This window comes from Alexandromys fortis, unplaced genomic scaffold (genome assembly GCF_014885135.2).
Source record: "Alexandromys fortis isolate MF-2015 unplaced genomic scaffold, M_Fortis_MF-2015_v1.1 scaffold_13, whole genome shotgun sequence".
Taxonomy (NCBI): Eukaryota; Metazoa; Chordata; class Mammalia; order Rodentia; family Cricetidae; genus Alexandromys; species Alexandromys fortis.
The window spans coordinates 12,945,697-12,973,226 of record NW_026067908.1 but is presented as its reverse complement, the minus strand read 5'-3'; the positions used below and the strand labels follow the sequence as shown (position 1 = coordinate 12,973,226).

General features: G+C 38.0%; 1 protein-coding gene across 7 annotated transcripts in view; it reads right to left on the bottom strand.

Moving 5' to 3' along the window:
• Positions 1-27,530, bottom strand: part of Dock7 (dedicator of cytokinesis 7) — a 185,533-nt gene that overhangs the window by 64,670 nt on the left and 93,333 nt on the right. For all 7 annotated transcript variants that reach the window (XM_050136364.1, XM_050136365.1, XM_050136367.1 and 4 more), the window contains exons 15-22: positions 26,730-26,847; positions 23,431-23,501; positions 19,800-19,938; positions 18,905-19,006; positions 12,313-12,399; positions 10,963-11,194; positions 8,656-8,820; positions 6,565-6,734 (exon numbers count right to left, since the gene is read on the bottom strand). In XM_050136364.1, the coding sequence (XP_049992321.1) occupies positions 6,565-6,734; positions 8,656-8,820; positions 10,963-11,194; positions 12,313-12,399; positions 18,905-19,006; positions 19,800-19,938; positions 23,431-23,501; positions 26,730-26,847 (1,084 nt within the window). The remainder of the gene's footprint in view (positions 1-6,564; positions 6,735-8,655; positions 8,821-10,962; positions 11,195-12,312; positions 12,400-18,904; positions 19,007-19,799; positions 19,939-23,430; positions 23,502-26,729; positions 26,848-27,530) is intronic.

Below are 27,530 nucleotides of genomic sequence, written 5' to 3'. Positions count from 1 at the left end.
ATTCCCAGCAGCAAAAGCAAATGTGCTGGCCCCAGGCCCCACCATAAAACAGAATAGATGAAGGTAAAGCCTATACAGAAGTACATTTTTTAACATCTCAAGAGAAGTTTTAAAATGGAAGCAAAAGAAAGGAAAAATAACCATTGCTTGGAGTTCTGACTTTAGGGAGAATATTTTCTCTACTCTCTTTTCTTCCCAAATGCAGAGCAGCTGAAGTGATGAATGTGATGGCTTGAGTGAAACTGACCCCACAGGCTCCTGAGGAGCAGCCTAGTAGGTGTGATTTAGTTGGAGGGAGGGTCTCACTGCGGGTTGGCTTTGATGTTTCAGATGATCAAGTCAGCATATGTCTGCCTGAATGTCACCATGCTAAACCTCTGAAATATAAGCCAGTCCTAATTAAATGTTCTCCTTTATAAGTGTTGCCATGGTCATGGTATTTCCTCAAAGCAATAAAAACCCTAACTAATTTTCCTTCATTTTTGACACTATCAAAGATGGGAGTTAAGGTTCATATACAGGCTGTCTTGCTTACTAATTTAAAAGTCTAAAACAAATGACTTTTTTTTAACTGTTTCTCATCCACAAAATAGAAATAACAAGTCTTCTCTTGTTTTAAGAAAAGTCAAAGTGTGATGTCCTAAAAATGACAAATACATTTATACAAAGATTTTCTAGAGATTGAAATTTTGTCTTTGAATTACTTATTTTTTGATGAGAATAAGTATACTGTTTGCTCAAATGTATGTGCAACCTTGTTTAATAATTTCTTCTTAAAATCATTATATGGTAATCTCAACATCAGGTTAAAATACCAGTTTGCTGCCAGTTATATTTCACATACAACACTAATGCTGTGACCAGTTATATCAAAACATAATTAAAGACATGTAGTCAGTTGTTTGTGAAGCAAATAACTTTCACATTTCAAGTGTTATAAAACTGAATTATATATAAAATGTAACAATCCTTAAACAAATTCATTACAGAGAGATACTAATGTACCATCTTTCCAGACCTCCAAGAAACAAGGAAAAAGTAAAAGGTACCCAGTTGCCTAAGGCTAGTACTATTATTTTGTCTTAACTTGTAGGTGGACAACCCTTTGAAAGCTATTCTTGATGGGGACTCAGGCAGGAAGATAGGAATTCTGCAGGAATCAGACAGTGAGAGACTTGCCTGTGAGGTCTCCGGGGTAACATGAACTCTGTCAGGATTTGAGCTAGGAGGAGCAAGCATGCATATTCTGGTCAAAAATGAGGTTCCATTTTGCCTATGTCCTGAGAACCTGAGCAAAGCTGAAGCTAAAGATAATGGACGGATTCATTCATGTGGCACCGGAAATTTCCTGCAGGAGCGGTCAGATGGTGATGAGAAAGCAGCTGTGTGGTACTAGGACAATAGGAAAGACATCTTGACCCCTCAGAGGCTCCATCTTGTGAAAACAGAAATTCATTTAAAGAAAAAAGCTTAAGTTGGTGGGTTCCCTGATCATTAAAAGTAATTGTCTAGTAAAGTGTATCCCTGGGGTCAGCGAGCTGAAGCTGAGTGTGTCCCAGGAACCCAGACTACATCTTGAAGTGACAGTATACCTTGGCAGCGCCAACCACCTGACCCTGCTTTCCAAAGCATAAAAGTTGCAAGACAGAGAAGGCCATGGAAAGCAGCTGATGGCAGACAATATACAACAGTGTTGGAGTCCATGGAGGAGGCCCTGAGAGGCCATTGTGCAAAGCTAAGAAGATAAAGCCTAAGTTTCAATGAAGACCTCAGTTGGATATTGGAGATTCCAAAATCATGAATTAAGGAGAACTGTGGATGTGGAGCTGGCCTAGGAGAGAATCTAAGTGTTTCAAGGGAAGCAGATATGGAGGGGTGGAGTTACTCAAGCCTTTTGGAATCCAGTGGACTATATTACAAGCCCCAGATGCCAGGCACGGAGCTGCAATATTTGGTCGTTGCCCAGATAGATTCTGGTTTTGCTTTGGTGCTACTGTTTCTTGCTATATCCCTGTTCTTCCATTTGGGGAAGGGAGTCTTTATATATTTATATATTGGAAGTATTTAACCTGTGTGTGTTTGTTTGCTTGCTTGCTTTGTTGTTAGTGAGAGATTTGGAATTTAAAGGGTAGAAACTATCACTATCAGGATTTATAAAGATGGAATGAACGTATTTTATATTATAACTTGGTCACAAGCCTACAGTGCTAAGGGGTAGTTGGTTAGTTTCACAGTGATTTGTTGAAGGCCCAACTGACAGTGGCTGGACTTGTGATGATTAGTATTAGTTATCTACTGTAGAGAATCTAGAGAAGGCCCTCTGGGCATACCTGTGGGGGAACTGTCTGGAGTACACTAAATGGTATGTGAAAGCCTATATTAATTGTAAGCAGGAGATCCTAAATTATATAAAATGGAGAAGATGAGATGAGACCAGCAATCACCCCTCTGCTTCTATATCAAAGGTGCAAGTTGGCCAGCTCGCAAAGCTTGTGCCACTGTGACTCCCCTGCCACAATGAACTACAACCTGGAAGTGGGAACTAAATAAGGTAAATGCTCCCTCCATCCAGGTGTTTTCTCACTGCAACAGGAAAAAACACTAAACACTGGCTATACAAGAATTAAACAAGAATCTTAGGCAGACTCACCGGGAGGAGTCCTTCTAAGTAAAGTCTTACATGATCTGAGAGAGCTGGCCACAGAAGGATGCAGCAAGGATACAATCTAACTTAATTTTTAAAGCAACACTCTGGATGTTATGTTGTGAACAGAAGAAAGTAACAGAAGGTAAAGGAACATCTCAGGGCTACCACATTAACTCAGGGAGACATGCTGACACCTCAAACTAAGATGGTGGAGGTGATAAGAAATTTTATGAAAAGCCTTCAGTTCAACCTCCAGCACAGGAAAAAAGAGAAAATAAAACCAACCAAACAGAAAACTGTGAGGCTCTCCTTTAACGTATATGCAATCTGAAAAAGGATTTAGAAAAACAGTTAAGTGAAATTCCTGAGAGGGGTCTGAGGAATGATTTACCTAGCATTTATAAACGTCCTGAATAAAAAGAGACTTGCAAAATAAGGGATTATCAGAAAAGGAAGAACTCAGGTAAGAATATGAAAAGATAGAAACAGTAAACAAAAAAGAAAACCAACAAAACAAAAAAACTAAGACAATGTAGAGGTTGAGAAGCCAAGTAAACTAAATGAAAAAGAAGCATTTGTGTCAAAGATACTGGCAGAACTGGAGATGTGACTCAGAGAAAGGCCCTGAATTGGGCTCCCAGCATCCACATAGCTCAAAACTACCTGTAATTCCATCCAGCTCTAGGGAATTTGATGCTCTTGTCTGGCCTCCACAAATACCTGCATATACATGCAGACATCCATTCACAGAAACACACAAACACATAATTTTAAAATGAAAAAAAGAATTAAAGACACTGGCACATAAACCAAGTTTGGATGCATAACTATTGGCTTTAGCAAGGTGGAGAACATCTGCAGTTTTGGGGGAGACAGTAGGAAAGTTAATTGAAGACAGTAAAGGAACTGAAGACACAAAGTGTACAAAGTAAAAGAAGCAAAGATACAAAGGATAAGGTGCTCCACTTTAAGAGACAGCAGAGATGGCATTACTGTACATATCTTTAATCCAAACACTGGCTCCAGAGACACTTCCCCACCCTACTCCCTGCTACAAAGGTACCAGAAAACAGCACAGAAAAGAGTAGTAGCAGAAACACTACCGAGAATTTTGAAAGTGAGAAATAACACACCTGTCTTCAGATGAAAATGATTCAATACAAAGGAAAACACTGGTAACACAGGAAAAGAGATCAAAGAACTCTAAGACTGGGAATCCTGAGTAGGTGAGAAAAGGAGATGGACAAGAAAAGACAAGAAGAAGCTGAGGACTGAGAACAAGGAGCTTCGCCTCCCTCAGAAGATTAAGCAGTAGGTAGTAGTTGGCAGACATGATGACCAGAATCCATGAGGGGAAATATTAGGTGGTTTGTGGCAAGAAACTACGGCAGAATGAACTAGTGAAAAGAGCACCAAATGACTAGCTGACAGCAGTAAGGGAACTTCAGATGAGGCTAGCTGCATGTGGTAGGTAGAAAGAAAATGGCACCACAGGCTCACAGAGAGTGGTACTATTAGGAGATGTGACCATGCTGAAGTAGATGCCAGCTAGCCCTAATTAAACGTTTTCCTTTATAAAAGTTGCTGTGGTCATGGTGTCTTCACAGCAATAGAACTCTAACGAAGACACCAGCATTTTTCAAAACATAAAAGAGGCAGTCAACTGGTTTTAATGACGGTTTCAAGTTTGAGAAGAAAACAGAATTGAGATTTGATTGTGAAATGAATATATACTCGCTGGTCCTGACTTGTCAGGCTCCCTAGTTAGCAGGAAGAAAGAATGGTGAGACACTCATCCTTCTCTCCTCCCAGAAAAAAACAAAACAAGATTAATGATGAGAAGCTGGAAGGAAGGGGAAACCACCGCAGTTGAGACACTAGGAAGAAAAGAGAATGGTCAGACAACAAAATGCGTGAAACTGAAATCATGAAGACTAAGTTATTGGTACTGAAATACCTAAGCTAAGAAAGACCACGACAGAGATACAAGACAGTATCTCTAAAGAAGGGGTCACTGAATTGCCTGGACAATTAAATAAGAACAAATAAAGACTAGACATACACAAAAATTTAGACACCTCACATTTTATGAGATAAAAGTATGTTATTAACATTAGGGGAAGATATGCAAATAATTATAATTTTTCCACCAAAGGGAAAATAAATGTAAAACTACTTAAAATAAAATTTAATTAGATCTGGGTTGGCAGCACATACCTGTTATCACAACACTTGGGAGGCTGAAGTGAGAGGATCAGGAGTTCAAAGCCAGTCTTGGCTACATAATGAGAATGTCTCAAAAGAAAAAAAATTAATTAAGACAGAATCGAGCTATTACAAGACAAATTTTTATGCTGTGATGACCTTTCTCTAAAAAAGAAATTAGTATATACACACATATGTATACTAATTTCATATAAATATGTATATATAGACTGTTACTACATTCCATTTAATGACCTATAAAAGAGCAAACCCAATCAATTAATATTGCTCCTTGCTCTAAATCTTGGAAGTTATACAACAAATATATAAAGAGTAATTGTTATATGAAGCACAATGTAAGTCCTATAGAAATTAAGGATTTTTTTTTAGGTACTATCTTGAAGGATATGGTTTCTATAGCCTTTGGACAATAAACATCTGTAGTTCACAAATGGGTCTTAGTCTACTACAGAACTATACTTTGTGGTATGAGTGCTAAGTACTACCCCTATTGAACAAGAAACAATTGAGGATAAAACAAGATTAAAAATCTTAAGTACTTTCCTAAGCTTAAACTCGGAGTTATCTTTCAGTTTTTTGTTTGTTTGTTTTTAGGTTTGGTTTGATTTGGTTTTTGGAGACAGGGTTTCTCTGTATAGTAGTCCTGGCTGTCCTGGAACTTGCTTTGTAGATCAGGCTGACATCAAACTCAAAGAAATCCACCTGACTCTGCCTCCTGAGTGCTGAGATTAAAAGCATGCACCACCACCACATGGCCTATTTTTGTGTTTTATGCATATAAAGGTAATTTTTTTCTGATTGTTTTTGTGTAATAATAATGGAGGCCCTGAATAAAGTATAGTGTTGGGACTAATTGAGTCCTGGCTTTCAGCTGCTCTTCCCTGTCTAGAGCCTTCTAATTGAAGTTACTAGAAGCTGTGCCTAGCTTAGAGGATCGGAGGATGGGATTTTCACCTGTTGGCCATTGACTGCAGTGTATTTAAGCCTCCATGGTGCTATTAAAGGGGGGCTTTTTGGTACCAGTGTTGAGTGTGTCGGTCTGTCTCTGCATGTGTATTCTCAACCTCCAGCCCCCTGCCTGAAGCTCACAAACTGGGTTCTAGCGCATAGAGCCGAGGTGCGCAGCAGTATAGATGGGTCGGGTCTTCTATAACCTAGATGGCCTCTCTCTTGTCTAGCATAATTACTAACCAGTGTTACATAATCTACTTCTCTAATCCTAGTGCAGTCCACACAAGTTCATAGGAAATGCAGCTCTAATATCAACCAAGGCCAGAAACTATTCTGGATGCTTTTCTGAAGGAGGAATGCCCACTTGAACTCAATGACAGCCTGTTTCTTGAACACATCAGTCACACAGGTTCCCCCCCCCCCAGGTTATAGCGTCAAGCTAAGAATTTTTCACATGATTAGATATCAAACAAGTTATAAGTGATGATTTATCCTAAACAAATTTTAGAATCTGGCTGATATTTTAAATGCACAATGTATAACCCAGTTTATAACAGAGAACATATTTAATAGAAACATGAAAAATAGTTACTGATAGAATAGAATATAAACTTCTTGCTTATTTCTAACTCAAGTAAAACAGAAAACAATTCCTTGCTTATTCTGAACTCAAATAGATCTTAACATTAAGAATATATTAAATACTTGAATAACTGTTATAAACGGGTAGCAATGTTTACCTTACTGCCAATAATGGACCGAACTTCATCATCTGGTGACGTGGGAGTACCAGATATATCTGGATTGCTGTTGCTAAGGCTTCGTGAGCGATTTAAGTTAAGGCTTGCAGGTCTCACTGCGGACCTGGCCATTGTGGCATAATGCACCGATCCTCCCAAACCCCCAGGACCTAGAGATGTAAATAAGGAACACAATTAATAAGAGAAAACCAGGAAAGGACCAAAAGAAATAATTGAACACTTTACGAAATCCCACAAAAATTATGCATTGCTTTGGTTTCTAAATAAAAATTAACACAGGTTGTCTTTTGAAAAAAAAAAAAACATTGGAAATAAAAACATTCAAGAACCAGTGACAGCTATATGAAGTTCTGCTTTGTAACAGCTGATACAAACCATATTAATTATGTTAAAATCACTCTCTTAAATGTTTCTATATTATGTGAACAACAAAAAATAAACTGAATAAGAAACACTGTTCTTACTCAAACACAGTAGTGGCAGGACCCAAAATGCAGAAGCTGGCCTTCTCTCCCCTTTTGCCTACACTTCTGGCTCTGCCCTTGATATATGGTCATATATAGGGACATCCAATTTATTACCAACATCACTTAAATGGAAGTATGCCTTTATTTATCTTCATAAGCAATTTGTTAAAAATAACAAAATGGCATCTTTGTTTTACACTCACATAAAACAAACCTAAAGACAATTCTAAGAGCTTCCTAGGTTATAAAAAAAAAAGCAAAGAATTCGTTTGTCGAAATAAAATTAAGCATTTTATCTTCTTTCAAACATGTTCCATACAAACAAAAATACCTGGCAATTATATCCAATGATCTATATCTTTTTGTGTATGTGTACACACGTGTGTATACTATAAAAGTGTTTGTATATGTGTGTTGGTGTGAGCACGCATGCACACTTGCACGATATCAACCTGAGCTGTCTTCTTCACTTGCCCGTCCCCTTAGACTGTGGAGACAGGGTCTCTCAACCTGACAGTCACTGATTCCGCAGATTCGTTTTCTTATGGGATTAGAGATGTGCAGACCACGTGTGGCTTAACATGGGTTCTGAGCCCAAACTCAGGTCCTCATGCTTGCCTGACAAGCATTTTATGGAGAAAGCCATCTCCCCAGCTCTATCTATGTCTCTGAATTGTAGAATATTTTTTAATGTTTTTATTGAAAGTGACACAAATCTGACAACTAATTAATGTGTATACTTTTTCTTAATTACTAAACCAAACAAAAAGGCAGATGCAGTGGCATTCTGGGTGTTCTATTCTGGGTATAGCACCATGACTCACATGCTCAGATTCTCAAGTTACATAGCTAAGATCAAGATAGTAAGTTATAGGTTAGGATAAGACACAAATGCTCATCTTTCAACAGGAACAACAAAAATTCTAGGCTAAAGCTTAAACCAATACCATTGCCAATAGCTGCAAAGGAGCACGTACCATCATCACCAGGGATGAGTGATTGCTTATACAGCAAACAGATAAGCAGTTTCAAAGGTTAAACAATAAACTAACAAACCAAATGGAAAATCCAAACTCAAACATCCCTCACAAACACCACTATCATCAACATCATATGAAAGACAAGTAACTAATTGAGCCTTTAATATTCAGAAAGCTTATGTTATTTTACTGGTCATGAAGAAATTGGGAAATTTTCTAGACAATTATTTTATGTTAATATAGACCTTATAGGTAGGGTTAATAGAAAATTATTAGTCTACCATGTATCTCCCTAAATGTTCAAATATACACTAAAAATGACAAATAAAATATTCTGTTAATTTTAAGAAGAAATGATAAAATGTTTTCAAAGATGGGTGAAGTGATTGTCAATGTTCATTTTCAATTATTAATTTAACCAAGCCCTCCAACTCAACTTAAAGCTGAATATATAATGATGCTTTAAAATGAAACATACCCTCAATAACCAACCCTGTACGTGCTCCTTATCAGAGAGGAAATAAATGCCGTGAGCGTGGGACACGCCACAGACTACACAACTACCTCAGTCTTGGCATGAATACATCACGAAGGGCAGTTTAGTACTAAGGGGAGTAAAATACCTGGTGATGGTGAGTTAGGATAAGTATTGGGCAGGCGGAACACATAATAGATATACGATGCGAGAAGGTTGTTTCTCCCATGCTGGTCATGATTTCCTTCTAAGTTTTTGTGAAGTCGATTTATAATTGATGCCATAGCTTCAAAAGATGCTTGCCCTAGATTAACTTTTCAGAAAGAAGAAAATATTTTAATGCTTTAATGTTTTTAAATTTGCAGTTGCACAAAAAAGAAGGCTCTGTCCCTTTACAAAAGGCTGCAAGTGGAATAAGATACAACAGGGTATAAAAATAGTAGATTGATTTTGGTATTTTGTAATAGTTGACAAAAATTCTTGAAAACAAAAGGAGAAATAACATATTTTATGAATTTAATGTGAAAATGTATAGGTTAGATTAGTTAAAATAAAACACTGTTCGACAGATACACATTATCTTGATGTAATACATTTCACACAGAGAAATCCATCACATATACAAACTTGAGAATTAACTTCTCATTTTAAAGATGATTCTGAAAATCTAAAGAGCATACAATAAGCATATATTACTTTTAAAGAAATTTAAAATAACAATGAGAATAAATCATTAACATCAATAATATGAAAAGACGACAGTGGGTAAGCAACTTGACTGAAATTACTGAACCTATAAAAAGATTAGAAGGGAAGGGCTAGAAAAACAGAAAGACGCAGAAGACTTGAAATGACAAAGAACACGCCTACTCCATCTCCATGTTGATATTCCTCAAGAACCTTTTAAAAGCAGGGAATTCTGACAGCACATTGGAGAATTACGTAAACCCAAGTAGACACCTGAGTAAGGGTGTCAGTTCTGTGATTTACTTAATCAGGACAGAAAATCATGGACAGATAAATGAAGCCAACTAAGTTTCCTAAAGGTGAAGTCACCGAGTGAAATGGCTATTTACAAGATTAAAGAACATGTACTGAACTAAAAGGACAGGGAGAGTCTTGAAAGGGTTAGCAGCCTCCTGTCTGCCGTTGAGCTTTCCTTTCTTCCCTCATAGTAGCTGCTCCAAATCAGCAGAATCCTTTTCAAAACCAGCTCCAGGGTGAGAGAGATGGCTTAATAGTTAAGAGCTCTGACCACTCTTCCAAAGAACCAGACTCAATTTCCACCACCCCCATGGTGGCTCACAACCATCTGTGACTACAGTTCCAGGGGATCTGAGGTCTCTTCTGTCCTCCCTTGGGTACCAGGCACACATGAGGTGCGCGCGCGCGCGCGCGCACACACACACACACACACACACACACACTTGCTGTCTTTCTACTGTGTATGCCAGGGTATCTGACCCATGAGCTTCCAATGAGTCCCATTTCTCCATCTCCCACTTCCCCATAGTAATGTGGGCATTGCAGACACTCACACCACTTTCATAGTTGCTATACACACACCCACTAAAACATATCCCCTGTCCCTACACAGTATGTCTTTAATGGTGAAATGTAGTCACATTGCTTCCATAATTACAGACAGATCTTTCAAAAGCTAATGTCTGCTACGGAATAATTTTCTGGTTTCAGAAAGTGAGGCGGGAAATTTCTACTATTATCTCATGTCTCCCATATCAGCTCTACCTTGTAGCACACTCCTTCCCAGTCTTCACACAACTTCCTAAGATCTTGTGTCTGTGCACAAATGTGGTTTCTTCTCCTTGAGCAGAACACAAGGCACACTCCTATTCATCTCCGAGTGTCTGACTCAACAACTCCCCCCACTTACAAGTGTCCCTAAAAGAACACATATTGTTGTGAACAGACATCTCCCTGGCACCATCAGCTACCAAAACGTTAATAAAAGAGCAGCTTGTATCTTTTGGGCTCAATTTCTTCCCCAGATTTGATTTGGAAAAGGGTGGAAATGAGAAACAATTCTTTTTTCGGAGTACAAAAGAGAATAAATAGAGTGATTCGGAGAAAAGAGAATAGAGGAAAATGTAGAATGGATACACTGCAAGCTCTATAAAATGCAACAGGATTGTCTATGGACCACTGTTCTTAACAATGAGAACTTAGTAGCAGAGACCAAGCTTTGGACAATGTCTATGAGTATCACATTCATCATAAGTGCTTAATACAACTTTGGTGATTGACTATTAACTAAATTTGATAGTTTGATTAAAAGTCTATAAAAATACGTTATCATTTTCTGGCACATATAAGTCAGCAGCACCTTCCTACCTCTTCCCACTGCAAACACCGCAAAGAGAAATCATTTTTTTTTAATTGAAGTTAGAAATGCAAAATTTTAATTTTGTAATTCATCCCAAGTAAACTTAATTACCTATTTGGCCAGCAATCACAGGAGGTCTAACAACTAAAAGTATTAGTTTATCAAGCAGAAGATGAAGAAACCGGACTACTGGTTCCAGCTGTGAGGAATTCAAGGCTGAAATGCTACTCTTCAGTTCATTTTCTAAGTTGTTTTCCATGATCCGCATGTCCCCAATTCGGACTGGGAACATGTGTTCATCCAGAGCATTGACAAGAGCAAAGAATTTGTCAAGGTAAGGATCCTAAAACAAAGAACAAATACAGAGCTAAACAATCTAACCATGTTAATTATCAAACCCACACGAACTAGAGAACATCAATATTTCATATTAATTGATAATGAAGAAAAGCACATACAAATATATATAAACAATTATTCCAATCTAATATATGCCTTCTGACTTATCATTCTAAAACAGTCATCTCAAATACCATCAGTTACTCAAGAAATGAATCTTTGAGAGTGATGGAGGATATTGTTTTTGGAGTTCGATCCTCATGGCAGACACCTTAGTAACCTGCGTCTGTTCCTAACTTACTGTCTCTTAGCTCCTAGTCTACCTTCTTTGTTATATCATGCAAGACAGGAGCTAGATCCTTCCACCCATGCTTCTCCCTCATCAGCTGTAGTCTGAGGGGATGATGACATGAAAGACTTATCCTCAATTTTCTAGTGGAGGCTAGACTGCATGGATGTGCACCACAGCAGTGGCGGCTGCCATGCTCCTATGGCAGGTGCTATGCACCAAGTTTCTCTGATGCCACAGAAGGCTGAGCTCCATGTTCCTACATCAGTATCCTCTCCAGACTCTGTCAGTTGTTAGGAGTTTGCTTCGGACTTCTTGATAATTCTGTCTGCTATTTATCGTTATCATAGAATTCTTTTAACATTCATTTAATAGCAAATCATCTTTAATATTTTAACAAGTCTGTATTTTAAGTGGTCTCCATTCAAATTGCTGGTGAATTTGCGTCCTAACTGAACCTTTATGCTGCTATTCAATGTCCCTCCTTTTCACTACTAACACAGTCCAGAACCTGGAAAAAAGAATCTCTAAAACCTTTCCACCTGAGATACCTGGCCTGTCAGAATTAAAATGAGCCAGCAACAGCTTTCTACTCTGTTTTACCATGTACCAGAAATGAAGAGAAAGAAAAAGGTCCCTAATTGTTCAAAATACATCAATGGCATTTAAAGGGTAGAGTATTCAATGGTAGTTAATGGAAAAAATGTCTAAATCTATGTTTTTAACTAACATATATTCCTTAAGCCAGGAAAGACATAAATAACATGCTGACATAAATAACAGGTTCAATTCATTTAAGTGAAATTTGATTATTAAAAACCAGTAAACCTCACTTGTGTATGAATGGATGAAACAGCAACAACTTCTACATTAAATACTCCTTTGTGGTTATCTACCCATTTCATACCAGGTAGAGGAACCTGCAAGAAACCAAGTAGAATAATCACACACTTGCAAATGGATCATGAGCTCATCAAACTAAAGTCTAAACCTAAAGGACTAAAAATCCTGTGAAAATATCTACTTTGATTTATTCTTTGGGAATTCTATACATATATACAATGTATTTTGATTATATCTACCCCGTTACCTCTTTCTACCTTCCCCCGGGGCCCTTCAATTCAAGTATATATATTGAATTTATTTTGCTACACACAGCTAAGATCCTGGGTAGAATTAACAAATCGAACATGAAGACTTTGAAAACTGGAATAAAAAACAGATAGGCTGGCAAACTTTGTATACAAGTACTAATAAAGCAAGTTTCTTGTTTCATTTGAGCCTTATATCCAAGGTTGGGTCTGAGAGAAAGCGACAAAGAGAGAACTCTACTCAGTCAGCATTACTGTGAGGTGGTGGAACCTAGGCGGCATGTCACTGTGGACATGCTCCAAATATCCCATGTTTCAGTATCCTTCCCAACTCTTCTGCTTCTGTCCTAAGTAGAGAACTCTGCTCTCCCATCCTTAGAATGCCATGATGTTCTGCCGTCTCCTAACCAGAGCAGTACAGCCAGGCAAACTATAAGACATTGTAATATTTACTTCTTTTATATTCTTTTTTCAGCTATTTGCCACAATGATATAAAACTGACCCACTCTACCTTGGGAGTGGTACCCCATGAAAATAATGCTTATGGGTTCATGTATTTAAAGGAAAATAGTTAAGAAATTAAGAAAATGAAGAGTAATAAAGCTAGATTTAAACACACACATTTTAAGGGCTTTAACAATGATTACCAAGTGAATTAAATAAATAGTTTAGTAGGAAAATTAGTTTCTTAGTACTGAAGCATAGGTACATATAACTTACATTAAGATCTAATAAAACAGTAAAGTTTAAACTCAATAAATGGGCAAGGGCTTTTGCTCAATGGCGGTACACTTGTTTAGGATGTAAAAAATCCTGGGTACAGGAGCACAGACACGGAAAGCAACAATTAATAAATGGAACCTCCTGAAACTGAAAAGCTTCTGCAAAGCAAAGGACATGGTCAACAAGACAGCAGCCTACAGAATAGAAAAAGATCTTCACCAACTCTACATTGGATAGAGGACTGATCTCCAAAATATACAAAGAACTCAAGAAACTTGACATCAAAAGAACAAATAATCCAATTTTAAAAATAGGGTATACATCTAAACAGAGAACTCTCAATAGACAAATCTCAAAGAGCTGAAAGATACCTAAGGAAATGCTCAACATCTTTAGCCATCAGAAAAGTGCAAATCAAAACAACTCTGAGATTTCATCTTATACCCCTCAGAATGGCCAAGATCAAAAACACTGATGACAACTTATGCTGGAGAGTATGTAGGATAAGGGGAACACTCCTCCGCTACTGGTAGGAGTGCAAACTTGTACAGCTACTTCGGAAATCAGTATAGCGATATCTCAGAAAATTAGGAAACAATCTACCTCAAGACACAGCAATACCACTTTTGGGTATATACCCGAAGGAGGTTCAATCATACCATAAGGGCATGTGCTCAACTATGTTCATAGTAGCATTATTTGTAATAGCCAGATTTTGGAAACAACCTAGATGTCCCTCAACCAAAGAATAAATAAAGAAAATATGATACATTTGCACAATGGAGTACTACTCAGTAGTAAAAAACAATGGCATCTTGAAATTTGCAGGCAAATGGATGAATCTAGAAAAAACCATATTGAGTGAGGTAATGTAGACCCAGAAAGACAAATATAATATGTACTCATTCATAAATGACATAAAGTAAAGAAAAACCAGCCTATAATCCACAATCCCAGAGAATTAAGACAACAATGAGGACACTAAGAGAGACATATATGGATCTAAATATGAAGGAGAAAAAGACAAAATCTCCTAAGTAAATTGGGAGCATAGGGATCATGGGAGAGGGTAGAAGGAAAGGGGTAAGGAAGGGGGGAGCAGAGAAAAATGTATAACACAATAAAAATAATAAAAAGTGGGAGAGGAAAGCCCTGGGCACCGCACTCAGCATAGGAAGGCGGGAATGGAGGGGCACAAGCAGGCAGAGGCAGGCTGAATCTCAGACCTATGATCCAAGATGTGGTGGTACATGTCTGTACTAGTAAGGCTAAGGCAAAGGGATCACAAGATGACTGAGGACAGCGTGGACTACATATCAAGATGCTGTCTACCCCTACCACAATCAAAGGAATACAGAGGTTTCTGATTCTATGTATAGAGACTCAAAGCGCATTAGACCTTAGCCAGGAAATAGAGTTCAAGCGAAATCAAGAAAATACAAAATTGCAATAAACAATTATTAAGAGTTTTAAAATCCTTACTTCAGTTACTATAAGCACTGAAGCTAACACTATATATGATTCTCAGGGGTTTTTTTTTTTTGCAAAATTAGTATTCAAAGCATTAGGCATCATTATATTTTCAAGCAGAATTTGTTTTAGTTGTTCTCCACCTCCCTATCCGTTACCAGGTACAGCACTCAGGGACAGTGGCCCCTGTACCTAGCCTGGGTAAGACAATAGAGCTGTCCCTTATGGTACTGGTGTAGGAGAGCCAACCCTGAGACCATGAAAGCAGAACACACACTCCCACTCCCACCCCGCCCCTCATTCATTGTTTCAAGAGGTGAATTAGCCCGGGCAAAACAGAGAGAATTCGCTGGGCACCAATCCTACAGCTGCCCAGAATAAGGGTTATGACCTGGCCCACCCCAACATCCACCCCATCTATGATCTGCTGGAGCATGTGAAGGGGCCTGTCCTGCAGACCCAAAGCTGCAGGACCTCCACAATACAGGGTAACAAAGAATATACAAGAAGAGGCCCAGTGAGGGCCCAGCATTGATAGGTAGTGGAAACCAGATGCCTTGGACCAGACTCTTTGCAATGAACACTTACAAGTAAAGATATATGAACAAAGGGGTTGACTGTGTGACCCACCGTATCACACTGCAGCTTCTGTGACGGAGATTCTTCATATTTCCCCTTTTTCTCTTAAATTTTGTTTTATTGGGGGGTTTTGCAGGGGTGGAGGGAGAATGTGAAAGGATGGGAAAATGAAAGGGGATCGAGATACAAGATGTAAAAGACACATAGAATAAGTAAAAAGAAAGTTTAAAAAGCAGGATCTATAGTTGTTTATTATCACACTTTTTTAAAAGTTTAGCATATCATGAATTCTAGCATACAAGGTAGAAGGTTTCACTATAGCACCTTCATACATATATTCCATTATAGAACTTTTATCCTTATTTTTTAATTTATTATTTATTGTTATATGTATGGGTATCTCGCTTGCATGCATGTCTGTGCATCATATGTGCACAGTGCCCATGGAGGCCAGAAAAGCATCTGATCCCCTGGGACAACAGTTAACTGGCATGTGGGTGCTGAGAATCAATCCTGGGTCCTTTGGAAGAGAGCCACCGGTCTTAACCACTGATCAATCTATTGCTCCAATTCCAGAACTTTTATTCTTGATTCTCGGTTCAGGTATAACCTACCCACACTATGCACTATTGGCATGTTCTTATATGAACATACATACTATAGCTCCTACAAGAAAACCATTGGCTGTCCTTCAGAAACTGATCATGCACATGCAAATTATCTAGTAAAAATAAATCCATAACTTCCACCAAAATACACTTTCTTATAAAAAAAACTTCCTTTGAAATTGTCTAAAACAATAGCCAAAAAAAAGAGTACAAGGTATTTACTCTTAGGAAAAAGGCCATGTTTCTGTATAACAGAGCCATATAAACAGCCAGCTGGGAGTAGAAAGCATGTACTTTTGCCATTGATTGTTCATGTTTATCTGTTTCTTGTCTGTACAAGATAGCTTTCATGGGAGTAGGATTCCTGTATTTGCAATGGTACTTAAGTCAGTGGGTGAGCATCTCTGAAATGAACACAGCGATGTCTTAATGACAATGTCCTTTCCTTTACAGAAGCTTCTTAGTTTCAGGAGGTCCCATTTATTCAATGTTGCTCTTGTCTGTGCTATGGGGGTTATATGTAGGAAGTGGTTTCCTGTACTCATATGTTGCAGTCTACTTCCCACTTTCTCCTCTATCAGGTTCAGTGTGGTTGGATTTATATTGAGGTCTTTAATCCATTTGGAGTTGAGTTTTGTGCATGGTGATAGATATGGATCTATTTTCATTCTTCTACAGGTTGACATCCAATTATGTCAGCACCATTTATTGAAGATGCTTTCTTTCTTCCATTGTATACTTTTAGCTCCTTTGTCAAAAATCAGGTGTTCATAGGTTCGTGGGTTAATATCCAGGTCTTCGATTCGATTCCATTGGTCAACATCTCTGTTTTTATGCCAATACCAAGCTGTTTTCATTACTGTAGCTCTGTAATAGAGTTTGAAGTCAAGGATGGTAATGCCTCCGGAAGTTCCTTTATTGTATAGGATTGTTTTGGCTATCCTGCGTTTTTTATTTTTCCATATAAAGTTGATTATTGTTCTCTCAAGGTCTGTGAAAAATTTTGTTGAGATTTTGGTAGGGATTGCATTGAATGTATAGATTGCCTTTGGTAGAACTGCCATTTTTACTATGTTGATCTTACCCATCCAAGAGCATGGGAGATCCTTCCATTTTCTGGAGTCCTCTTCAATTTCTTTCTTCAAAGCCTTAAAGTTCTTGTCAAATAGATCTTTCACTTCCTTGGTTAGTGTAACCCCAAGATACTTTATGAATCAGTGTGGTGGTTTCTCAGGAAAATGGGAATCAATTTACCTCAGGATCCAGCAATACCACTCTTGGGAATATACTCAAGAGATGCCCAATCATACTACAAAAGCATTTGTTCAACTATGTTCATAGCAGCATTATTTGTAATAGCAAGAACCTGGAAACAACCTAGATGCCCCTCAATGGCAGAATGGATAAAGAAAGTGTGGAATATATACACGTTAGAGTACTACTCAGCGGTAAAAACTAATGGCATCTTGAATTTTGCATGCAAATGGATGGAAATAGAAAACACTATTTTCTATTTCCCAGACCCAAAAGGATGAATATGGTATGTACTCACTCATTAGTAGACACTAGCCATAAATAAAGGACATTAAGCCTATAGTTCGCAAGTCTGGAGAAGCCAAATAACAAGGTGAACCCAACGAAAAACATATATAGATCCTTCTGGATACTGGAAGCAAACAAGATCGCCGGGCAAAAGTTGGGAGCATGGGGGTGGGGGTAGGTGTTGGGGTGGGGATGGGAGAAGGGGGGAGGGGGAGAGAGAGAAGGGAGAAGGAGGTAGATTGGGAAGACCTTGGGAGAGTGGGATGGCAGAGATGGAGAAAGGGAAGATATGGGTGCAGGGAAGAAGATATCTTAATTAAGGGAGCCATTTAAAAAAAAGGGGGGGGAGCCATTTTAGGGTTGGCATGACTTGGCTCTAGAAGGGATCCCAAGTGTCCACGGGGATATCCCCAGCTAGGTCCTTGAGCAGCAGAGGAGAGGGTGCCTGAACTGGCCTTTGCCCCACTATCACACTGGTGATTATCTCGAATATCACCATAGAATCTTCGTCGGGCGATGGATGGAGATAGAGACAGAGACCCTCATCAGAGCAACGGACTGAGCTCCCAAGGTCCAGTTGAAGAGCAGAAGGAGGGAAAAGATGAGCAAGGAAGTCAGGACCGCAGGGGTTGGTCCACCTACTGAGACAGTGTGCCTGTTCTAATGGGAGCTCACCACATCCAGCTGGATCGGGACTGAACAAGCATGTGATCAAACCAGACTCTCTGAATGTAGCTGACAATGGGGGCTGACTGAGAAGCCATTGATAAAGGCACTGGGACTTGTTTCTACTACACGTACTGGCTTTTTGGAACCCTAGTCTATTTGGATGCAAAGCTTCCAAGGCCTGGATATAGTGGGAAGGGCCTAGGACTTCCTACAGGGCAGGGTTCCCAGCCCTCTCTTAAGGAGGGAGGGGGATGGAGGAGGGTAAGTGGGGGTGTGGGGCAAGAATGGGAGGAGGGGAGGAAGTGTAAATTTTTGAATGAAAAAAAATAAATAAAAATAAAAAAAAATAAAATGACAGGGTCCTTCTTAAAAAAAATTAACAAATGATTCAGGATGATACCAATGTTTACTTCTGGCCTAGCTACATACAAATACATGTACATACAAATATACCACACATATATGCACTATGCATCCTGGGCTAGCTTCAAACCTGTGTCAATCCTCCTGTATCAGGAGGATTAAGAGTTAGCTTGCGACCACATCTAGCTAAAAGTGTCAACATTTTAGAAAGAAAAATTGCTAATTATCAACAAAAAAAAAAAAAAACATTGCTTCATTACATACGTCCACACAGAAAAAACAGCAAAGTTTTGTTTGGTAAGCATCGTTATGTTTGTTTGGTTCTTTTATCTTTTTTTTCTTTCAGTCTGGAGACCTGAACAAGCAGAGATGCACTGACCTCAGGAGAGAGCACTGAGTAAGCCTGGGGTGGTTTCTCCAATGAGACCGGCAGGCAGAACTGCCCAGTCTTCAGCCGTCCATTCTGCAGCATAGGTATCCACTTGAAACGAAAAGAGACACTGTCTGTTTCAGAAATCGCTGTGTGGACAGTCTGCTTTAAGAATGTGACACAACCCAAATTTCTCACATATCAACAATGGGCCTTCAGCATTCCATTTCCCTGGTGGTATTTAATTAATGAAGATTCCCAAACTATGACTATTTTAACATGCAATATTTAGTATGGGGCCTTATTATCCAAGGAAGAATCAGTTCTAGAAAAGGCTACAAAATGAATCAATTTAAAAACAGTAGTTGTAAGGTATATAGAGAAACCCATGAATGCTTGGGGGAAAGTAAGAACATAATTTATTTCCTTACAGTGACCATAATTCTTGTCTCAAACATAAGAGACAAAATTACTGAATCAACTATGAATTCCATTTTTTGAGCTGGATAAATTATAATAATTTTATTATTGCGTGATGACACCTCATGCTGGCTTTCACTGTGCTTTAACCTTGGCAATTTAACCATAATTTTAAAAAAATGTCCAAAGGCTTTAATTTCTTGTTTATGGGTTTCTTTTATTTGTCTTCATTCAAATCATTCTATTAAATCTATTATGTTTATACTGCATTGTTAGGAAAACACTCTGACTCAGACAACGATCATGTAAACCTTTATGACCTTAACTAGCTAAGGACACCATGAGCATCTGTGAGCTTCCTTACAAGTGTGAGTTTAGGCATTACAGATAATCAAACAACAGAAGACATCCACTGAATACTAAATTTATAAATGTTTTATTATGCATAAGATTCCTTACTATAAACATTAACATAAAGACTTACTGTGTATCCGACTGGGGTCTCTAGAGGCGTGTTCTGTTTCTGCTGACAGCTAACATGATAAAAGGTAAAGAGCAAGTGGTGATGGTCAGTTAAAGTGGCGGGGAGTTTAACCTTGACTTCTTCATGGAAATCAGGAGACCTTCGTGCAAAGAAATCAAAGAAAAACAAAAAATCAATAGTCAATAATTTGTTCAAATGAATAATTATTACATTTGCTTATCTGAATGATCTTAAGATTAACTTTTAGGTTCATGCATTATTTTTCTTCTACTCCAGGATATTTTTTTATTGTTCTTAATTTCTAAATAATTAACTTCTCCTTCCAGATGAGGGAGCTAACACTGTTTCTGAAGTTGTTCATCACATTTTCATTAATAAGCTAAGGCACCCTACTATTAGAGAATTCATTAATAATCACTGCCTAGGTGCTGCAATCTTCTCATGCTGGTGCTGTACTACATTTATGAACCAAATCTGGCGCACACTGCACAGAAAAGTCAAAGGAGTTTTGCAGGTATACACTTTCAAGCCACATCACAGGAAAACACCTCCCTTTTGTAGGAGTACAATCACCCTTTGGGAGGGGGTATCTTTAAAGATACCTTAACACTATAAAGTTAGGCTCTTTGTGGAATGTTTTTTCTCAAATGTTACATCGTTAAAGGAGTAAATGTTAGCAAACAGACTACTGCTGACACAAAAAAAAACAAAGAAAGTCACAATCAGAGAAAGTCCACAAATTGTACTTATCCAACAGTGTAAAAGTGCTCCTAACCATTACACTAATACAGAGAATGCCATGCTGGATTGTCCTGATGCTTCATCTCAACAGGAAGGGTGTGGTCTCAAGGGGCACTTTAATAGAATCATGGTTGGTTGTTATTTTTTTTTCATAAAACAAATAAAAAGAACTCAGTAGAGGTATATCAATTCTCCATTCTTGGCATCTTTCCGAATTATATCAATGGAAATATAGCTAAGTCACATGGTTCCAGACACCTTTAAAATGAAGGTTGTCCTTCCTGTAAGGTAGTTTCTGCCTCAGATATCAATCAGCCAATTTTCTTCCTGTCCAAATAAAGCTCAAAACTACATTAACAGGTGTGGATGTGATCACAGATATATTAAGTGGAACAAGGACTTAATTAATGATAACAGGAAACAGCTAATGCTAGCTGAAAATCTGATGACTGGCTGAACATTTTTAAAGGTGTGTATCTTATTACTAAGTTCACCAATCATTAATGAAATATAAAAATTTAATTTATATTTAAGCAATGTCAGATGATATTGTCATTTTAATTCCACTAGTACTTAATAATAATAATAATAATGACCCAATCAAACTGAGAAACTTTCAGAAATCGTTATTTTTATAGAAATATATCTCCTGGTATATGGTGTTTGGGTTAATTTCTTTGTGAAATCACATAACAAGCATCTGTAGAAATTACTGATGGTTTCTCATATTTATGCTACATATTTTTTGTGTGGTTGTTTTAAAGATAAGACAACAATACCCTTAAAGTCGTATGACTTAGTAGGAATATGAATGGACACAGATGTCAAAAGGTACTGTAAAACAAGGGTTGGCAAATGGTAACAGGCCAAGCCCAGTCCATTACCTGTTCTACAGAGACTGAAGATAATGAATGGGCTTCATATTTTTAAATGGTTTTCAAGAATCAAAATAATAACAATAATCATATATTTCTTAATATGAAATTCAAATTTAAGTGTTCATAATAAAGTTTTATTAGGACACAGACACACCATGTTACTGTAACATCACTTACTGACTATGGTGCTTTTGTCCTATAGTGGCAGAATTCACTGGCTGCAAGAGATGTGGTATGTGGCCATAGGCTTAGAACATACACTGCCGAGTCCTTTGTAGAAAATGTTTGCTAACTCTTGATGTAAAGTACATAAGGTTAACACTTCAAGAACAAAGTTAAATTATTTCAAGTTTGAGATCAGAATAAGATATTTGATACAGGCCTTAAAAGTATATAGAGTTTAGTAAACACAATTCTAAGAAAGGTCCAGAAACAGATGGCACAAAAGGCAGAAAGAAGAGTTTTAAGACTTAAAATCAGAGAGCAGAAGTAAAAGGTAAAAGATGTCTAATTCTGAACCAGAAAAATAGTGGTATCATCATTGAAAATAAGAGAGTCATGAAGACAAACATGGAAACCAAGAAGGGAGGACACAAAAACCAGTGTCTTGTCCATCAGTGAAAAGATGCTTGAGTACAAATGGTCAGGACTAGAAAGGATTTGGAAGCGCTCTGTATAAATGCTCAAGTAGAAGTGCTGTCACTGAATGTAGCAGAAAGACACAGATAGGATCACTCAAGAGGAGTCTAGAGAGACTAAGAATTATGAGCAAAGTTTTAGTATTTTGTGGGAACTGCCTATACTTTAAAAAATCATTATAGATAGAAAATCTCAAGAAGCAGACAGAAACTGAAATGTGTACCAGACAGGGAAGGAAGGAAGGAAGGAAGGAAGGAAGGAAGGAAGGAAGGAAGGAAGGAAGGAAGGAAGGAAGGAAGGAAGGAAGGAAGGAAGGAAGGAAGGAAGGAGAGCACAAAAGCATGTGTCATATAAAGCACCAGGGACAGACCAGCATTTGCTATGCGTGAAGATGAGCTTCACTCTGAGTAATAGACGGCGCCATGAAACAACTGCGATGGGCAAGAGGCAGGAGCTGACCCCTATTCGGAAGAAGTGGAACAAGACGAGGAGCAGATGTGAGTGAGTCACACTGAGCAGGACAGGGGCCACTGCTACTGCTGACAGAGAAGGAGAGGCAAACAAGTGCAGAGATAATTTCAGGCAGTGAACAGAGACGTTACGTTGGGCATAAATGTCAAAATATATCTCAAGTTTGACATCCATAATCAGTAAGCTAGAAATGCAGAAGAAAGACAAGCTGCAGGAAACCCCAGCAGCTACGGGTTCGTGAGGAAAAAAAGTACAAAATAAAACCAGAAAAAGATGATCACAAGAAGACTGTAAAAAAGAAGCTAACAGGAGATAAACAAATGACTGTAGCCCCAACATGAGATACAACAGCACAGCTCTGCAACAGCCAACCCAGCAGGACAATTTCGTGATTTCCTTCTTAACTACATTCAATAACCACCACCCATCCACCCACCCCCCCACACACACACCAACACAGAAAAAAGAAAATAAAAGCTCTCCAAGGTTAGCAATTTCCTATAGAAGTAAAACTGGAGAGCCACTAAACCAAAGGATGGTGGGATATTGAACACATCACTACTTCAATGGGCTTGAACACAGTAGAGCTCAACAAAATGAAAAAGTGTCTGGGAAAAATAATAGTCAAAGATCAAAGAATCAGAGGCCAAAATATTAATCAATAACCCTACAGGAAGAAATAGAATTTTTTTAAAAAGATGCTTTTATTTTTTATAAAGCATTACATTTGAGACTTCTGCAAAGAAGAACTGTGAATCTACAGACAGAAAATTGTCATTGTGATGTCAGCTGTGAATCTGGCACATTCAGTGCAGCAAAGCATTTGGTAAACATACTAATGTGAGTGCTAACAATGCCACTAAGAAGTGAGTAACTTTGAAAGAAATATTGTAATTCAGTACCTGTTATGATATACTACGGCTGTATAGGCTTCCTTTGAAAACTCTGAACAGCTAGATTTACCAAAGATTACCTGTAACAAATAACAGCATGTTGAAACTTGGTTGTAATAAATGCTGGATGTTTCATATCTATGTAAGAATTTGTATGCTTTAATAACTACTTGAGAAAATGGGCTAAAATGGCCCAGTGAAGAACAATGTGCCTACTTAACGATCTTCAAAAGCTTAACTGCTCAACTACAGATTTCTTTTCAGTGATAGACCCATCTGACATTCCACCGTTCAGAAAGCTTCTATAATTACATCTCTATCTACTGAGTAATAAGATATATTTTTTTTTCTCTTCCCCTCCCCACTTTTTGAGACAGGGCTTCAGTAACCAAGGGTGGCCTTGAACCCCACATGTAGTTGAGGATATCTTTGACTCTAGCGCTGGGATTTTCGGCTTGTGCCACCACACCTAGCTTTATGCACCCCGGCTTCATGCATGCTAGGCAAGGTTTCTAGCAACTGAACCACAGCATCAGCCCTCTTTCCTTTTTCTTAAAAAAAAAAAAAAAAATATTCTGGGTATAAGATATCATTTCCAATTTATAATAAGAAAATTACCAAAGCACGGTGGCATAAATATACTTTACAGAGTGGTGGTAAAACATGAGAGCCATTCTCAAGGTCAAATACCAGTTCTTTATAAATGATATAAAAGACTTTTAGGTCATGCTTTTTATCTTTTACATCTTGTACAGCCTGCAAGGTACTTCATAAAAGACGTGCTCCATTTTGGACTTGTGTATTTTATTATTTTTAAAATTCACCACATTAAAAAAATGTAGGGTACATACACAGAAATCTTAGTGGTAAAACTACTGAGCCAGGAACACAGATTAATTAAAGACTGTGTCAATGTCACTGGTATGACTACTGTTAACAGTACAGTCAAGAAGCGCCACAGACTGAACGCTGTAAATGTGGCTATCTTTACACATGCAGGTCAGTACACGTCTATCATCCAATGGAAATTCAGTTTACTCCTTCTGTAAAGGAGGTAATCAGCGTTTGTTTCTTTTTCTGACATTTCAAGCCGGTGCTTCTGTTTTAAAGGAACAACAAATACAGTAATTATCCTTTAGATAATGTTCCAATTCCTTAGTATGTTTCTTCTTATTTCATTCTTACTTTAATTTGAGATGGGATCCTACTATGTAGCCCAGGTTGGACTTGAATTTGATATGTAGCTCAGGCTGGTTTTAAGGATCTAGTGTGTACCCATATCAGAACTCCCAAGTATTGGGATTAAAGACATGCACCACCAAACCTAGTTACCTTAATATACTTTTATAAAATTTTATTTTAGTGCCATAATTACAAACTTTTACAGTTTTGTCATTCTAACAATAATATAATCAAAAATTTATGGGGATCCCCTGAATAGTTATATTTCAAAAACATAAACATATACATTATGCCCATACATATATACATATATTTTCATAGCAATCCATTTACACTAAAATTATATACATATAAATAATAATATACAGATGAAAGGAACACAGCACCCTATTTCCTTTAGAAGCTATCTCTTTTCACAAAGCAAAATATTTATCTATGCAACAAGAACAGAACAAAGTAGAGTATGTTCCATTTTGATCATTGGCATGTATTTTAGTCCCTGAGCAACAAAGGTTGAGCAATAATTAAGAGGCAAGCACTATGATAAGCATTAAGATACAGATATAAATAAGACAAGGTCCCTGCCCTCAAGGAGCTCACAATCTAATGCATACAATGAATAACCATGCAACCATACTATGAAAGAAAATGCTGTAACATCAGAAAGGGAGGGGTCTAACTGCCAGTACAGGTGGGATGTACCCATTGCTATGTGAAAGAAGCCAGAAATAAGTTAAGACATAGAACACTGATAAGTAAACAATGCAACATTCTTTGACATATACAACATCTTTCATAAAGCTCAAACACACAATTCATATAGGGTATCTGCTTTTACAGTATATTACCTCGATTAAAACACATTAATTTAGCAGAAATAAGGATCTAATAAAGAACAAAATGTTAATTTCAAGCCTTAGAAATAAATTCCATATTTATTCAATAAATATTTATTCAACTCAACATGTTATATGTAATGATCTGAAAGAACAGGCCCAAGAGAATACAAAGATGAATAATTTGTGTACACTGATGACAAGGAGAGCTACAAGTGGATACAACTGAGGCATCAGGAAAGAAGACAATCTAAAGAACTTCATTAAAAGACAGATTTGAAGGATAACATAAGGCCCACGAACAATGCACCCATGCTCAGCTAAGCATTCTCATTACACTAACATTGTCTGAGGCTAAATCTGCCATAGCATATGCCCATCTGTTTCCAACTTCAATGGCCCCACTTCATTAGCAATGGCAATTCTGGTAGAATCACTTCAGAATCACTGAAGGCTACCCACAGAAGACTCCTAACTCGTCTACATCTCCCTGACTCCCGCTGGCTTCGCTGTACTCATCGTTCTCAGGAGCACGGGCCTTCCTCACTCCAGTCTCCTGATGCACTGCCATTACCATTTCTCTCTACAACAGGACCCTCTTCATAAGCTGCCCGCTTGTCATCTGTTAGCCACCCTCTCCCACCTTTTCATTTGACTCTATCTGGCTTCCAATAACACATATCAGAATTCTCAACATTTGGTAAAAATTTTAATCACTTGCTGAGAAATTTCTAAATTACTACTTTTAAACTAAGCCACAGAGGTGAGTTAATGACAGTAAGATTCAGCCTGGGCAGTGGGAGTTTTGCCTACTACTTCCTAGAAGGATCTAGTGTGTACCCAAGATGGTCAGTTTTCTTCACAGCTGAAAAGAGCCACATATTTTATTCTCCAGGACCCATCTGCAAACGACAACATCACCTCCTACCTCCCTCACCTGCCATTCATTCTGGAGGGCAGGTCACTAAGGAAAATCAGATCACAAGAGACAAAAGGAAAGTTACCTGTTCTCTGAGAGCAGTTCCTAGTTCTCTCACTGCAGTACGTTCTCTAGATTATAGATTTATTCATCTTTGCATCTCTAGGAGTGCTTAACATAAGCCAAGTACTCATAAATAATTAGAATTAAGCATATTACTATATTAAGGAAGTTTCACAGTTGGAATTTTGGTTTAAGGGATCACATTAAATTCCAGTTTACAGTTGCCAGTCAGTGATACGAGACAAAGCAAAAGCTTCAGCTATTTCAATAAAGTATGAAAAGGAGAAACAATAAAGAATGTTTCTTACCGGCATTGCATTACTTGGATCTTCTCCATACATAAACTGGACTTTGACTGTGATGTTTCTGGCAGAACCTTGACGATTGGCAAAATTAAGACTTTGAGGGTAAATGTAGAGAAGATTTCTGTAAAACCAAAAAGTGTAAGTTATATAGAGTGCATATCTAATACTACTGTGTGTAGAACTTATAGTGAATACTTATCTAAGACTACTGTATGTCTTTCACTAAATATCACAAAAGAAACATGCAAAAGTACACAATTACTATTTACCAATGCCTATGCTATTTTCATGTATGTGATCCCTAAAGCAACATTCAAATACACAGCTATCAAATATACCTTGATTTTACAGACAAATTTAAACCCAGAAAGTTAACTATTTTTCATATGCAATGGTTAAACATCAAAGCAGAAGACAGATAATAAACCAGTCAGACTACAAACATTCTTTTTCCTGTATAAGAAGCTTCTGAGAAGGTTGGATAGGGGAGCAGGGAAGCACATATCTTAGTTAAGGGAGCCACCTTAGGTTCAAGAGACTTGAACCTAGAGTGGCTCCCAGGAGCCCAAGGCGATGTCCCCAGTTAGTCCCTTGGGAAGCGGAGGATAGGGAACCTGAAATGACCCTATCCCATAGCAATACTGACGAATATCTTTCATATCACCATAGAACCTTCATCTGGTGATGGATGGAGATAGAGACAGAGACCCACACTGGAGCACTGGACTGAGCTCCCAAGGTCCCAATGAGGAGCAGATGGAGGGAGAACACGAGCAAGGATGTCAGGACCACGGGGGGTGCACC